Genomic DNA, 15,613 nt, shown 5'->3' with positions numbered 1-15,613 from the left:
GAATAACTACCAATTTTCAAGGATAATTTTCCCGAAACAAAACAGAATTAAATAGTCCCATTGATGGAGATTGATGACATGCAATTGAGAAAAGAGAGAAAAGGGTGGTCGATGGTAATAGGTGTGAAAGAATATTTTCAAGAAGATGAGGTCGATGAGGAAGAGAGAGAAATCTTGTGAGCTATCAATTGGAAATCAAGCAAGGATCGAATCAAGACAAGAAACAAAGAGGTAAGGGCTGAGAAGAGAAGAGAAAAAGAGATGTGCAAACCGTGGGAGAGAATCAATGTTTCTCCCCTATATTCTTTACTAACAAACTCCATAAGAATTACATACGCCTCCCTAGGGAGGTAAAAGGTAAAAAAAAATAAAGAGAAAATTACAACTTAAGATAACAATACAATAAACCAGTGACTAAAGTACCCCTATTACATAAACTCTAACACCCTCTCAAGCTGGAGAACAAATGTCATACATTCCCAGCTTGCATAGAAACATACTAAACTAGTAAGGAATGAGTCCTTTGGTGAAGATATCTACTAATTGATCACCCTGTCTTCACAAAGAGAGTACAAATGCAACCAGAATCAATCTTCTCTTTGATGAAATGTCGGTCTACTTCAATGTGTTTTGTTCGGTCATGTTGTACGGGAATATGAGCAATACTTATAGCAGGCTTGTTATCACAATAAAGCCGCCGCATAGGTCCCTCAGTGTCAAATTTCAACTCTTGGATCAACCGTCTCAACCATATGAGTTCACATACTACATGAGCCATTGCTCTAAATTTTGCCTCTACACTGGACTTGGATACATCAGGTAGTTTTTTTCACCTCCATGTAACCAGATTACCACCTACAAATGTACAATAACCTAATGTAGATCGTCTGTCAAAAATTGAACCAGCCCAATTGGCATCAGTGAAGCCCTCTATCCTCAAATGGTTGTGTCTGGCATATGAGTCCATTTCCTGAGAGGACTTCAAGTACCTGATTATGTGATATACAGCATCCAAGTGCCCACTATTGGGTGCATGAATAAATTGTCTTACTACCCCAACTGCATAGGTGATGTCTGGGCAAGTCAAAGAGAGGTAGATCAACTTCCTCACTAACCTCTGGTACTTTCCTGCATCAATAAGGGATGGACCACAATCTTCACCAAGCTTGTGATTTTAATCAATTGGAGAGTTTGTTGGTTTACAACCCAACATCCATACTTCAAGAGTCCAAGGTCTTTAATCTCAAATTGTTGGGCCAAGTATGATTTCAATCTGCTATCTCAGCCCTGTCATTCCCAATTAGAAGAATGTTATTAACATAAACAATTATAGCTGTGATAGTACCATTACCTCGTCGGATAAATAAAGTGTGGTTGGCCTAACTCTAGGTATACCTATTCTTTAGGATGGTCTGTCTAAATCACTCAAACCAAGCCTTAGGAGACTGTTTGAGGCCATAAAGTGCCTTTTTTAAGAGAGACATTTTCCCTTCAACTGAAGAAACCTTGAAACTAAGTGGAGGTTGTATGTACACTTCCTCTTCTAGGTCACCATGGAGAAAAGCATTCTTCACATCCAACAGATACAATGGCCAGTCTCTATTGGCCACCACTGATAAGAGGACTCTTATCGAGTTGTGCTTTGCCACAGGAGCAAATGTCTCCTGATAATCAATCTCATACACCTGACTAAACCCTTTGTCCACCAACCAGGCCTTATATCTCTCCACAACACCATCTGATTGGTACTTAATTGTGTAGACCAAAGCTATCATGGTGACGCCTAGGCGTCCAGGCTCTGTGGTCACCTTGGGCGCCTTGTGCCACGGCTACCTTGATTTTGGACCCTTTCCAGCTCCTTGGTCGCCTTGCCACCTTGATGACTATGGCGCAGACCCACCTACATCCAACTGGGATTCTCCCCCTGGAAATATCAACTAGTTTCCAAGTACCATTCTTCTCAAGGTCCATCATTTCCTAAGACATTGCTTCCTTCCACTTTGGGTTAGACATGACCTCAATAACATTCTTGGGAATGGAAGAAGAGGAAAGAGTAGTAGAAAAGGCAACACATGTAGGAGAGATAGCATCATAGGAAACAAACTTGGTTATAGGGTTGGTACAAGTTCTCTTTCCCTTTCGAACGGCAATGGGAAGATCTAACTCAAAGGGAGAAGAATGAATATTACCGGACTGAGGAAGGTAGAAATAAGCATGTGGATCCAAAGAGGACTCTTGGCAGGTCTTCTTTCCCTTTCTTTTGTACACAATTAAGTCCTTCTCATTGCTAGTACCAACACCTATATGATTACCAATATCAACAACATCCACTTCTATGTGCTTTCCAATATCTAACAAGAATGGAGAGATAGGCAAAGGGTGAAGGGGAAAGGGATGACATCAGCAGCCATCTCACTCTCAGTAGTCTCCCCTAAAGAGAATGCTGATGAGGAGTAAATAAAGGTGTTAGATTTAAAGAAGGTGACATATTTGGAGAGAAGTAGCTTTCGGGAGGAGGGATGGTAGCACTTATACCCCTTGGTAGAGGAGGAATATCCAAGGAAAAGGCATTTGAGTGCCTTGGGGTCAAGCTTAGTCTGAGCTGATTTATTGACATGGACATAGTAGACATACCCAAACACCTTGGGAGGAAGAGAGAGCAGAAACCCCAGGAGATAAGGTTTCCCAAGGGGATTTGGAGCCAAGAAGTTGAGTAGGCATGCGGTTGATTAAAAAGGCGGCAACAAGAAGGGCATCAGACCAAAAAGTCTTGGGGACATGCATGCTAAATAGGAGACTCCTAGTAACATCCAACAAATGAAAATTGTCGGTAAAAAACTATTGGAGACCACCATATGTACTCTCCCCCTTTATCAGAATGAATAATTTGAATGTGAATACCAAATTGAGTACATATCAACTGATAAAAATTGTTAATGGCATCATAGACATCACTCTTTTGTTTCATCAAAAAAGTCCAAGTAGATCGGGAATAGTCATCGACAAAGGAAACAAAATAACGATAACCAGACAAAGAAGTAGTGGGGGCATGTCTCCAAACATCAGAATGCATAATAATGAAAGAAACAGTGGATCTATTACCATGATAGGGATAAGAAGAACGACAATGTTTAGCAAAAATACATGGCTCATACTAAAAAACATGAGTAAGAAAAAGAAGTAAACAAATGTTGTAATTGTTTTTTCATAACAACAAAAGGGTGGACCCTAAAGCATCACAGAATCCATAGTATTGTTGTCATTCCGGCCACACGCATAAGACTAAGTAGTAGGCAAAACAAGTGTGCGGGGCTCAAGAAGGTATAGTCCTTTCGCCTCACGTCCACAGCCAATTATCCTCTTCGTCACCAAATCTTGAAAAATGCAATAAAAAGGGAAGAAGGTGACACAACAATTCAAGGATTTGGTTAGATGACTCACAAATAATAAATTAGTGGCAAAGTTAAGAACATGAAGGACAAAGTCAAGGGAAATAGAAGAAATGAATTGAACACTACCCTTACCAGAAATAGAAGAAAGGGAAATCAGTAACCCTAAATTTATCCCTACCAAAGCAAATATAGTGGAATCATAACACTGAGCCATATCAGTCATGTGATCGGCGGCACAAGAGTCAATAATCCGAGAAGGAGCAGTGGAAGGTGCAGATGTAGATACATGCAAAGGCTAAGGCCGAAGAGTCTGACACTGTAAGAGTAGTAGAAGAGCTACCCAATCGGGACATCATCCTGCACAATGCATCAATATCCTCCCTAGTAAGGGAATCATGATCTGCTTATAGTCCAAATGGGTACCCCATAGGCTTAGTCTCAGCCATCATAGTGTGGGCTCTAGCTCCCCCACTCCTGCCACCACACATACTAGGAGATCCACCACGCATACCAGGGGGACGGCCATGAAGCACCCAACACCTCTCTCTAGTGTGCCCAGATTTCCCCCAATGATCACATCAAAGTCTATCTCTGTCATCTCCACGGGGTGGCCTTAGGCCCCTCCCCCCACCTCACCAATCTCTATGGGAGCTAGAGGCAAGTGCAAATCTCTCTAGGGATGTTGCAGTGTCCATGGCTACTCTTTTGGTCTCCTCACTCTGTAAGTAACTACATACCTCATCTAAAGATGGAAGGGGTGACCGCTCCAAAATTTGCAACTGAATTGGCTCATATTCTAGGTTCAACCCGCCAAGTAGAATAAGAAACGTTCCTTCTCAAGTGTTTTCTAGACCTTCGCCTCATCCTCGGGGTTGGACAGCTGGAGGTCCCTATAATGATCATACTCCTCCCAAACGCCAATAATAGTTATGTAGTATTCAAAAATACTCGTCACCTTGCTACCTTATGATGATTTTTTGAAAGAGTTGATAGACTTTTGTCGAGTCAACGACTCGGTCAAATGTGTTGGAGACACTGTCCCAAATATCTTTAGCAGTCTCCTTCCTCATAAACCTTATACCAAACTCAGGTTTCATAGAGAAGATCAACCAAGTCATAACGGTTCAGTTCTCGGTCTCCCATTTCAAATACGTAGGATTAGTTAACCCAGGAGCCTTAATGGAACCAATAATGTACCCCAGTTTCCCCCCGACTTCGCAGAGACAACTTCACAGAGTGAGACTAGTCCAAAAAGTTGGTGTTGTCCAACTTCACAATGGATATCTAGGTATTGGGGTCCTCAAAGATGATTATACTGGGGTTGGTACTTGGTACCATCCAAACCACTAGCCCAAGCTTCCACAGGACCACTGACCTCAGACACAGACATGGTATGCACACACTTAGTGAATCAATGTGATACCTAAATCAAATACGGAGTACACTTAATGTAGTCCTAGATAGGTAGGAGACCTACTAGGAGCCAGACAATAGGATCAATCGCAAAAGGGGTTGCTGGTTCGAATGGACAGCACTAGGATTTAGGTTAATTCTAGGGTTTAGGATGGGAATTTGGGAATGGGTCTTATATGGCTTTAATATGCAGGTCTAGGGGGTTATTATGGGATAAAAATAATTGGATTTGGTTAAGTTTGAAAAATCTGCAGAATTAGGGTTAGGGTTTCGGATTTTAGGAATTAGGAAATAGGCTGAATTTAGGGCAGGGTTTTGGATCGAGTATAGGTAGGGCAGTGAGGGTACTGTGGTTGAAATTTGATGATAAACTAATGGGGACATTGATCTGAATTGGGAAATTAGGGTTTAATAGAGATAGGATTAAGGGAGGTCGATTGGAGAATGATTAGGGTAGACTGTAAGGAATTAGGAGAAGAAGATAGTTGCAGAAAATTAAATAACTCACTGGTTTTGAAGATCAACAGCAGCAGGAGCTTGAGAATTGATTGAAGAGGGCCTCCCGATCATAAGCAGATGCAAGGAGTCGTAGGAGTCCACCCACTCTTTCCACCTTGATAAACCCACAAGGATGCAACACTCTCAAGAAACAACAGCAACAACAAAGGCAGCAAGCATAAAGCTGAGTTTTTATTAATCAAAATTCGTATTCAATGCTGACCTCCCTTACAAGCTTATATACAAGACTCAAAAATAGACTTAGACACTAAAAAGGAAAGGCCTAACCCTATCCCTAACCTATTAGATAACTTAAACTGACTAGGAAACTAGAATACTAAAGGAAATAGGCTCAAAACATGGCTGGACTTATAGTGTCCTAATCCAGCCCAACTTACTTCACATGATCACTTAAATTGAACCAATTGGATGCAACCAATTTGAACCGGTTCAATTAGAAAACATAAAAATAAACTAAGTATTGGGCTAATCACGTGTGCAACCTATATACCCCTAGTTTAGGCTCATTAAAGTGGCCTATTACATAGAAAACCCTTGGGATCAAAGGCCTAACATATATATATCCCAACCCTAGACTTATTCCTAATAAAAGAAGCCCAGTTTAGTGATAATTCTGCATCAACACTCTACCCAAAAAAAAATCCAGCAAGCAAACAAACCATAATTTTTTGAGGAAAGTCAAATCAAATGCACCTTTTACAATGCAGCCTTATTCCATAACAACCAATATGCCCCACATAATGTAACTCCCCAACCAACAACAACTATTTAACACACCACAAAGCATTTCAGACATAACAGAGAGGAAAAGCTGAAACTGGCGGTACCTATCAACCTGGGAGGATGGTTCAAAATCTCGCGATATATCGCCGATATTTTGGTATATTTCAGATATCTCGACACTGCCGAGACGAAATGACCATACGAAATGAAAAAAGTCCAAATTTCGGTATATTTTGTGAAATTTCATTGAAATTTTAGTATATTACTTAAACAATGTGTATTTAACTATTTATACATCAGTCAGGGTCCGACCGTATACTGTCAATCAAGGGTGCAAACCCAAAACACCACTTTGAGTTCATTTTTTTGCAATATGAAGGTTTAAATGTGTTTATTTAGCTTAAATAAGGGTGTACATGAAGTATCAGGCCTTAATATGGCCAAAAACCCACCGAGAAGGACTGCTGAAATATGGCAGAAAAAATACCATATTTCGGCAAAATTTCGGTAAATTTCGGATATTCCAGAAATCTCGACCTGCCTGAAATGGCGAGACGAGACGAGATCTTGAACTATGCCTGGGAGAGAATGAGTTGCGCTTCCATAGCACATCACTTCAACCGAAGCCCCAGGGAGGTGAAAGCTACCGCCTGGGCGATTCTAGCAAGCCCATCCATACTTCAAATGGTGGCTTGATGAGAGAGAAAAGGGAAGTTCTTTGATCAACTTTCACAACCCCCAATCTTCCTCCATTAGGTCTTTTAATTGATAATAGAACATTAGATCTTCTAAGTGCATTATCTTACATGGTATAGCCTCTATTGGAGCCCTCTACTTTTCTAGGGTTCCAAAGAGAGGGATAGAGGAAATGTAAGCTTGGTTGACTCACAAACCAAGCTCAGCTACCAAGTTGGAAATCAAGCAAGGATCGATTCAAGACACAAAACAAAGAGGTAAGGGCTAAGAAGAGAAAAGAAGACAGAAGAGGAGAGGTGCAAACCGTGGGAGAGAGAGAATCGATTTCTCTCCCCTATATTCTTTACTAAAAAACTCCATAAGAATTACATACACCTCACTAGGGAGGTAAAATGTAAAAAGATAAAAAAGAGAAAATTACAACTTAAGATAACAATTCAATAAACCAGTGACTAAAGTACCCCTATTACATAAACTCTAACACTGTCCAATGCATGGAAAGGTAAATCAGGAGAGTAAGAAGGGAGAGAGATCTTATTAGGAGAAGAAAGAGGATGATATCAGCCCTAGATTTTAGGATCTGAAGTTGGTGTTGATATGGTAGGGAGAGGATATTGTGAGAGAAAATATAATAGATATCGATTATCAGATCCAATAAACAGATTCATATGATTCAATTAAAGCCCAGATGATCTGTTTAAGGAAATAGAATTCAGAATCAGAAAGTAGATGATCACATTCATTAAAACAATATGCAGCTTAAGAAGAGAAGAGAGAGAATACGAGAAAAAGAAAAAGACGATGAGAAGATAAGATATCAGAGAGAACAATATATATTTATATTTATATATATATATATATATATATAGAGAGAGAATAAGCTGCACAAGGCAATTACCAACAAAACTAATCCATTCCAAAAACCAGAAATCGTGGGGGGTGTTGGTTACACATATATAGAAACCCAAAACCAGAAATAGACTCCTACCATAAATCATGGGGGCTGTTGGTTACACATATATAGAAACCCAAAACCAGAAATAGACTACACTGACTCACTGAGGACTCTTAACTTTCCTAATAGGTTTAAACTGAGTTAGTAGACTCCAACTACAGTAAACCAACCCACTAAAAGAATACTCCAAATATCCTACGATCAGTTAAAAGGAATTCCATTAAATGGGACCCACACAATCTTATCTATACTTAATCCGGTTTACAAAATTAAGACCCCAAATATGAGCTTTAATAAAGAGGCTCACTAGTCATCACATCAGTACACCGGAAAATAAAAATCTCAAGGCTCATAAAACCCATACGTGAACCAAAATATAGGCTGCCTAGGCCGGATTGAAGTATAGAACAGTCTTAACTGCATCAACCCTAATCTCTCAAGTACAAGTGGTGGGCTAAAAGAGCACTCTGGCAATGTGTTGCTTTTACTTTCAGGAACTGCCAGATGGGGAGATTTCAACACAGCAATCAAAGCAGTTCCACAAGGACAATTGCTGTATGTACCTCAACCATTGACCAATCTTATAGTTGAGGAGGATTCACCATTAGGGCTAAAATGGATGTCCATGGAAGCAAAGACCCTGAGAAAATTGTCACATCTGATTCGAAGAGCAAGGTCACTATCCAACCAGGAGAACACCACATTTTCTGGAGGCATAGAAGCGCTAACTCCACATCAAATGCTTTACCAAGGAATGGGTACGATACTGTTGAGGGTGTCTAATCGGGCCAATTGGGCCTCGAAAGATTTTGGCCCATGGTTGGCTTCTATGGCCCTGGAACTTTTTATTTTTTAGCTTAATGGGCCTCTTTTATGAGTCCATTTAAGTGTTTTATTGCCAGTTTAAGTTAGATTAAACTTATAAGGAGGTTTAAGAGTCATTAGAGGATTCAATTACTGTTTTTTGGTCTTCCTAAGTAATAACTCCCCCTCTTTTACAATTTTGGATTAATTGAAATGACCCCCTCCTTTACGATTTTGGATTAAGAATCATCAGTGGACTCTCTCTCTTCTCATTATTTCTCTCTCCTCTCATTTTTGTGTATGATACGCTTTTGTCTACTCATGTACATGAGCCATTATCGAGAGTCTGTTTGGCTTTTGCCCAATGAAAAAGAAATACATTATTCTATCCCAGAAAAATAAATACATGGTACCATAATTCTCCAATAAAGGCCACAAGAAGTAAAAAAAGGTAATCGACGACCAATTCAAAATAAGGTAGCATAATCTTTCACCTTCTGAACATTACTAAGATGTTTACGTTTTAGTGTGGCACCCCACTGGCAAAAGCCTCGCTGTCAGCATCAGGAAGGTAAGAAAATAAGGATAAAACAAATATTGGCTGTGCATAATCAGTCCCTAGAATCCAAAATCTCCAAATCTCTTGATCCTCTAAGGATTCTAAAGTCCAAGAATGAACCAAAGTCCAAAAAATGACCCCCCCCCAAAAAAAAAAAGCATAGCAAAGCCAAGAAGTTATTTCTTGTGAATTAAGTAGAGATAACAGAACCTCAACCATCTTGGGAGATGAACATCCTGCTCCCAAACTGGCCCAAATACACTCTCTCACACACCCAAAAGAAACTCACAGAATCTGATCCAACCACCAATTGCTGCATTAATAACAAGTATAAAGGTGAGAAGCTGAAGTCCTCCCCAGAACCAAAAATGGACTTGATAGGCCAAACGAGAATCTAAATCATGTGCTCTAAGGCAGAAAGCCATATCTACGCATTGGTGTTATTCTGCTTAAAATTGCCATGGTGTAAGAATTTTTCAAATTGTGAATAAAATAAGTGATTTAGTTCAAGAGAACAAGAAGGGCAACAGCAAACCAAGCAATAAACTGGACCAAGAATGGACAAATATGTGTTTTGACTTTTGAGCGTCCAATGGGTTGTATGGGCCATGGGCTTTTTATTTTTGGGTTTACTTTTATAATGGGCCAATTATATAATAAGCCCAAATATTAGGGATTTAGGTACTACACGGGATTAAGTAGTTAGCTTCTATTTTCTGTTTCATAGTCATTAAGAATAGTAGGTTTCTATATTTTGAGTTTTTATTTCCTTGTAAGTTTTATTTAGTTGTTATTTTGAAATTCTTTTCATTAGCCAAGGCGAGTTTCTTATTTTCTAACAAGGCAATTATAAATAAAGGATGAGGTAGTTCCTAGCCTCCCACGATTTTGATAGCCATTGAATATGTGCAACAGTGAGAGGCACCCATGCTGTGATAGATAGCAAACCTTGGTGAGATTACAAGGTGGAGATTGGTGAGAGGCCATCTTCTAGTTGGTGGGAGACCAACATATCCCTTTCTTTCTTTCTTCTTCCTCTTCTTCCCATCGGTTTTTAGTTTCTATTTTTCATTGTTCTCTGCAACTGGTAAGTCATTCTTTGATCAAGTTCTGTTGGCTTTATAATTTTTCCAGAATTCTGTGCTCTTGACTCTACTTTGTCAGCTCATGATTGGGTGTTCTGATCTGTGGTTCTGAAGTCCAAGAAATCCAGAATAGTAACCTATGCATATTGTAACAGGTCCTTGGATTTCTGTTGCTGTTTTCCAGTCACCTTCACCAAATTAGTAACTGCTATTTCCTAACTTTCTAATTCAGTTATGCATGGGCATAAACTACTCAAAGCTCAAGCAACGCTAGATTGAAACTTTTTTACCTTTCTTCTAGTTACACTTCCACAATGCCCCACAGCATGAAGCAGCACACTAGCAAGGCCTCAAAACTAGTTTGCTGATGTTAGCAAATAAAATAGTTAAGCTTTAATCTAATCACAGGGCAAGTTAGCGAAACTAACCAGACAAATGCCTAGTATTTAGTGAGGAAAAACATTTTGACCTCTAGAGCAAACTCCTCTCAATAATCAAAACAACCTAACCCATGATATACAGTTCGTTAGGAATTATCCAATTTTCATGAAATTGGAATAAAAATTATGGTTGACATTATATTATACCCCCACACACTAAACCTTAAAACATCAAACCACAGTTTCAGTCAACTGACCAAACTGTTCTTCCCTAAATCCTGTCAAAAAGCCAAAGCTTTGTCAACTTACATTTAGCATAAGGAAACCAAAACCACAAATGATGCAACTTTTGGATGTCAACGGTATAAACGATGACTCAACAAATCAGTATGGGTGGACCAGAAGAGATTCTGCAGCATGACATATTAGATTCCTTAGAAAGAGCAGTACCTGGCCAAAAACAGATTGAAGGATCCAACATTCTGAAGGCAAAACAAATTATATACCTACAAATTAAAAATGCATGCCAGATTCAAACATTTACAAAAAATCTACCAATTGAAAAATGACAGAGTGGAGGCAAATATTGAATTTTCTATCACAGGACCAAAAAATTGTACAAGACTGACTACACACCCAATTCAAAACACTGAATCTAATTCCAATTTTCTGTTTCTCGGCTTCAGTCATAGAAGACAAGTGAAAACAATTTTTAATTCAAAATACTGAATAGGTTAGTGCTGGTAAAATAGGGTTACCTTGCCAGTGACATGAGGGTCTTCGCAACAATCTCCATTATGAGAAAGAGATTCATTACCAGAACCATCATTAAACTCTTCATCAAGACCAAGCTGTTGTCTGCTGAACTCATTTATCACTATTCCATCATCATTTTGCTCGATAAATGTTTCCTCTGACGAAGATAAAACTTTCTTATCCTTCAAAATCCTTATGTTGTTCTTTGTTCTTCTCCTTGGTGGCACTGATTTGACAGGAACAGCATCTGAGTGACTAGAATCTGCTATTGCAATTCCATTAGGACCATCAGACCCTGCAACCGCAGCCCTTGATGAATTCGTTGAGTTGCTCCTACTTTTCAAGTTTTTCAGTGAATTACCCATATAAGCATGATTTCCAAGCCACTTGATTATCTTGGACTGCAAGTCAGGGAAACAGAAGGGGCGCTCCCCCTACAGAAAAAGGTAAATGCAATTAAACAGAAGGAAAAAATTTTTTAAAAAAAAACAGTTAAAATATCCTTCCATGACTAATTGAAACAAACAATAAAAACCATAATGCACTTTTCTTTTAACATACCGCAAGTGTTGCGGCCAATGATTCTGATGAAATGCCAATCTCTAAAGCTACATCATGCACAAAGGCTTTTCCTCGATCAATTATCTGCACAGGCAACAAAAGGTTGAAACTCTGTGACATCATATAGATGTACAATAAATTCTACCAGTAACACATTAGCGAGTTCAGAAGAAATTATTCACATATTCCCCTTGTTACCTTCTTCAGAATTTGTACAGAATCAAGGGAGTCTATCGAACCACTATCCTCATTGCTGTTCCTTCCAAGTGCCTCCATGGTAATGAGCTGTACATCAGCACTGTCAGACCTACATCTAGAACCTGGTTCAGTACCCTCGACATCCTCAGATTTATTACAATCACCATCAGTGGCTTTACAATGGACCATGCTTTGTTCCGCATTCTTGATTCCATGTCTTAACTTGTGAGGTTCACTTTCCACCAGTGCCAAAGGTGAAGGCTGAGATAAAGAAAACTCACAACCACCAAACACTGACAAAGGACTGCTTGGTTGTTGCATAACAGCAGTGTCCTGACATACTGAGTGCTTTGAGCAGAAAGCCCGAAGTTCAACCTATAGAAGTTTACATAAGGCAAATAAGACAATGTCAACCATCATAACAATGATGGGGCAACAACGAAGGAAAAACCCTCCTCAAGTTGGGAAAGAGATCACTCACATTATCTGTTTCAATCTTTCCCCAAATCTCCATCCTGTGTTTGGCCTCCCTTGCACATATAGGATGAAAAGAAGTTCTGCAAGTCCCTAACTCATGAAAATGAAACCAAATATCAGCTGAAGCATCACTACCTGAGATCAATATCTAGTTCAGCATCACATGTGCTTCTACTTAAAGCTTTAGTACATGACAACAGAAATAACAGATGGTTCCATTATTAAACAAATGGCAACTGCCAAATAGACATGACAAGGAGGCAAAAAATGACTCGACAAGTAAAATAAGCTCATTGTCACCTCCATTTCTTAAGAAATCATCACTTAATGACCAGTCCTCAATCACTTTGTCCCATGTTTTTCATTGTAATGGACCACTTTAATGGGTCTAAAATATGGGTAAAAGATAGGCATACGGAATTTACTTCATTAGTTTACTTAGTCTTTTATTTTAAGTTGTTTAGTTAGCTTGGAACACTCTCACATGCGTGTGGGATCTTTCATGTCAAAATTATGTTTCCTATTTTAACTATGTTTGCTATTAGCTATAAGAATTTTACTTCCCTAGTTAGATTAGGAATGTTATTCAGCTTTCTATAAATGCTTGTAAGAGCCAAGGTTCACTCACTATCTGATGAATAATAGACTTGAGCTTTTGCTTCAATGGAGTGTTGTGTGATTCAGTAGAGGGTGAAAGATCCTTGGAGGGCAGTGAGACTCTGTTCCTTGTTCTTGGTGGGAAGGCATAGTCATCTATCCTCCTTTACTCTGTTTTCTCTCATTCAAGTACGCTTTTCCTGCATCTGTTCTTATACAAACTTGTGTTAAGTATTTAATCTGAGATTGTGTAAGATTACCATCTCTTTTAATTGCTGATTACCTATTGTTCTTACTGATAATCATCTCACAGTCAAAGCCCTCTCAAAGTGACCTAGCAGCTACTCTGTTTTTTTATCCTTTTTATCAGAATTGAGATTTCTTATGGTGAGGAACCTGTCCATCAGATTCCTCCCTACTTCTGGGGTTTCAATGTCCCTCTCAAGACGCACCTTCCACCAACAATTGGTGATCTGATTTAATTAAATTTCTCCTGATTCTGCTTGTTTTTTGAACCAGATCTGAATACTGTTTGATAACTTTAAATCTAGCTATTAGATCTGAATCAGACTTTGGGAATTGAATTGGCCTACTAAGAGTGACACTCGACCAGCTTTATAGGCTGATCTGATTTCCAGATGTTGAGTAATTTAATTTCTCCTATTCCTGAATTTCTGTTTCAGATTTACTCATTCTCTAATTATTCTTAATCTGTTGTATTCTGCATCGACTATAATTAGTTGAGTGATTGTTAAAAGTTTGACCTTCATCTGAGAAGGTTGACTTTTGTTGACTTTTCTAGTTTGTTTACCTGGGATCCTGTAAGTAAGTTGTTTAACCTGAACCTAGGGTTCATCCTACATACCTCCCACTGAGATTTGTGAGGTCTTAGTGTTTGTTTTTTCAAAATACTGTAACAGTTTCTAAATTTTATCTTGGCTGTATTAGGTAAGATATTAGAATTCCAGTCTATCCTAATTCTTAGTGGCAATCTTTTAGTGGAATAGGTTAATTCGTAAGGCTGGTTGATGGAGTGTTTAGCCTATTGAACAGATTTTGTTATTATTTTCTTTGGTTAAGGTTATTTCTAAACAGTCCCTATGCCATCCTACTTTGATTAGCAAACACTATAAATACATGTATGGCCTCTCCATCAATTTGAGAAGTAATACAGTTCAGATTTTTCTGAAAATTGTTGTGGATTAAGTATATGTTTGGGAGGATTCTTAGGTGAGCTTGGTGAATTCCAAATGAAGGTTCTACTGGATTCCTCACCTATCTATCCTTTTGTTCTACCTATCCTATTCCAAATAGATCAGATCTATTCAGTTTCTTATACCTGTGATACCTGTGATACCTATTTTAACCTATCTTCTGCTTGCATTCTTCATTTCCACTTACAATATCACATAAGGTATTGTCTGTTTTAGGCTTTTAGCTCAAATGTCATACATTAGTTTCCATCATATTGTTCTCTGAAATTTTGTTTTTATATCCGAAATTTCCTGATTGAATAGTATTGTTCTAGATCCGCTACATTTTTATTTATGCGAGAATTTTTTTTTTTTAAATTCATTAACCAAAAGGAGAAAATATACAAGGCCCCCCCCCCCCTCTTTAAAAGAAGGGGTGAAGAGAAACAAATAATTAATGAATACAGAAAAATAGAGCGACACCCTGATGCAGAATTATCACCAAACTGGGCTTCTTTTATTAGGAATAAGTCTAGGGTTGGTATATATATATATATGTTGGGCCTTTGATCCCAAGGGTTTTCTGTGTAATAGGCCACTTTAATGAGCCTAAACTAGGGATATATAGGTTGCATACGGGATTAGCCCAATACTTAGTTTATTTTTATGTTTTTTAATTGAACCGGTTCAAATTGGTTGCATCCAATTGGTTTAATTTAAGTGATCATATGACTTGGTTAAGTGGTCATGTGACAACTTAAGTGGTCATGTGATGTAAGTTGGGCTGGATTAAAAATCTATAAGTCCACCCAGGTTTTGAGTCTATTTCTTTTAGTATTTTAGTTTCCTAGTCAGTTTAAGTTACCTAATAGGTTAAGGATTGGGTTAGGCCTTTCCTTTTTAGAGTAGAAGTCTATTTTTGAGTCTTTTATATAAGGTTAAGGGGGCAAAGCCTTGAATACGAATTTGATTAATGAAAAAAGCTTTTGCTTGTTGGCTGCCATTGTTGCTGCTCCTGTGCTCCTTGTGAGTGTGCATCCTTGTGGTTCTATCAAGGTGGAAAGGGATTGGTGGAATCCGATCGACTCCTTGCGCCGTGACGGCCGGGAGGGTCCCAATTCGAAGGTGGTTCTATCCTTCACTTCTGCCCAAGCTGCTGCTAGTGGATTTCTGTTGCAACTTGTTCATTAATTTCTTTTTCTAATCCTCTACTCCCTTCCCCAATTGATTCCCCTTTATTTTTTCTTGAATTCCATTAAACTCTAGATCTTGCTGCTCAGCCATATTTGTCCATCAAAACCCTAA

General features: G+C 38.7%; 1 protein-coding gene across 3 annotated transcripts in view; it reads right to left on the bottom strand.

The window, feature by feature from the left end:
* Positions 1-15,613, bottom strand: part of LOC122660988 — a 50,385-nt gene that overhangs the window by 26,959 nt on the left and 7,813 nt on the right. For all 3 annotated transcript variants that reach the window (XM_043856266.1, XM_043856265.1, XM_043856264.1), the window contains exons 2-5: positions 12,523-12,608; positions 12,042-12,416; positions 11,844-11,927; positions 11,285-11,716 (exon numbers count right to left, since the gene is read on the bottom strand). In XM_043856266.1, the coding sequence (XP_043712201.1) occupies positions 11,285-11,716; positions 11,844-11,927; positions 12,042-12,416; positions 12,523-12,608 (977 nt within the window). The remainder of the gene's footprint in view (positions 1-11,284; positions 11,717-11,843; positions 11,928-12,041; positions 12,417-12,522; positions 12,609-15,613) is intronic.

This window comes from Telopea speciosissima, chromosome 5, assembly GCF_018873765.1.
Source record: "Telopea speciosissima isolate NSW1024214 ecotype Mountain lineage chromosome 5, Tspe_v1, whole genome shotgun sequence".
Lineage (NCBI taxonomy): Eukaryota > Viridiplantae > Streptophyta > Magnoliopsida > Proteales > Proteaceae > Telopea > Telopea speciosissima.
The sequence above is the reverse complement of the archived record's forward strand: the minus strand, read 5'-3'. Positions and strand labels throughout refer to the sequence as shown.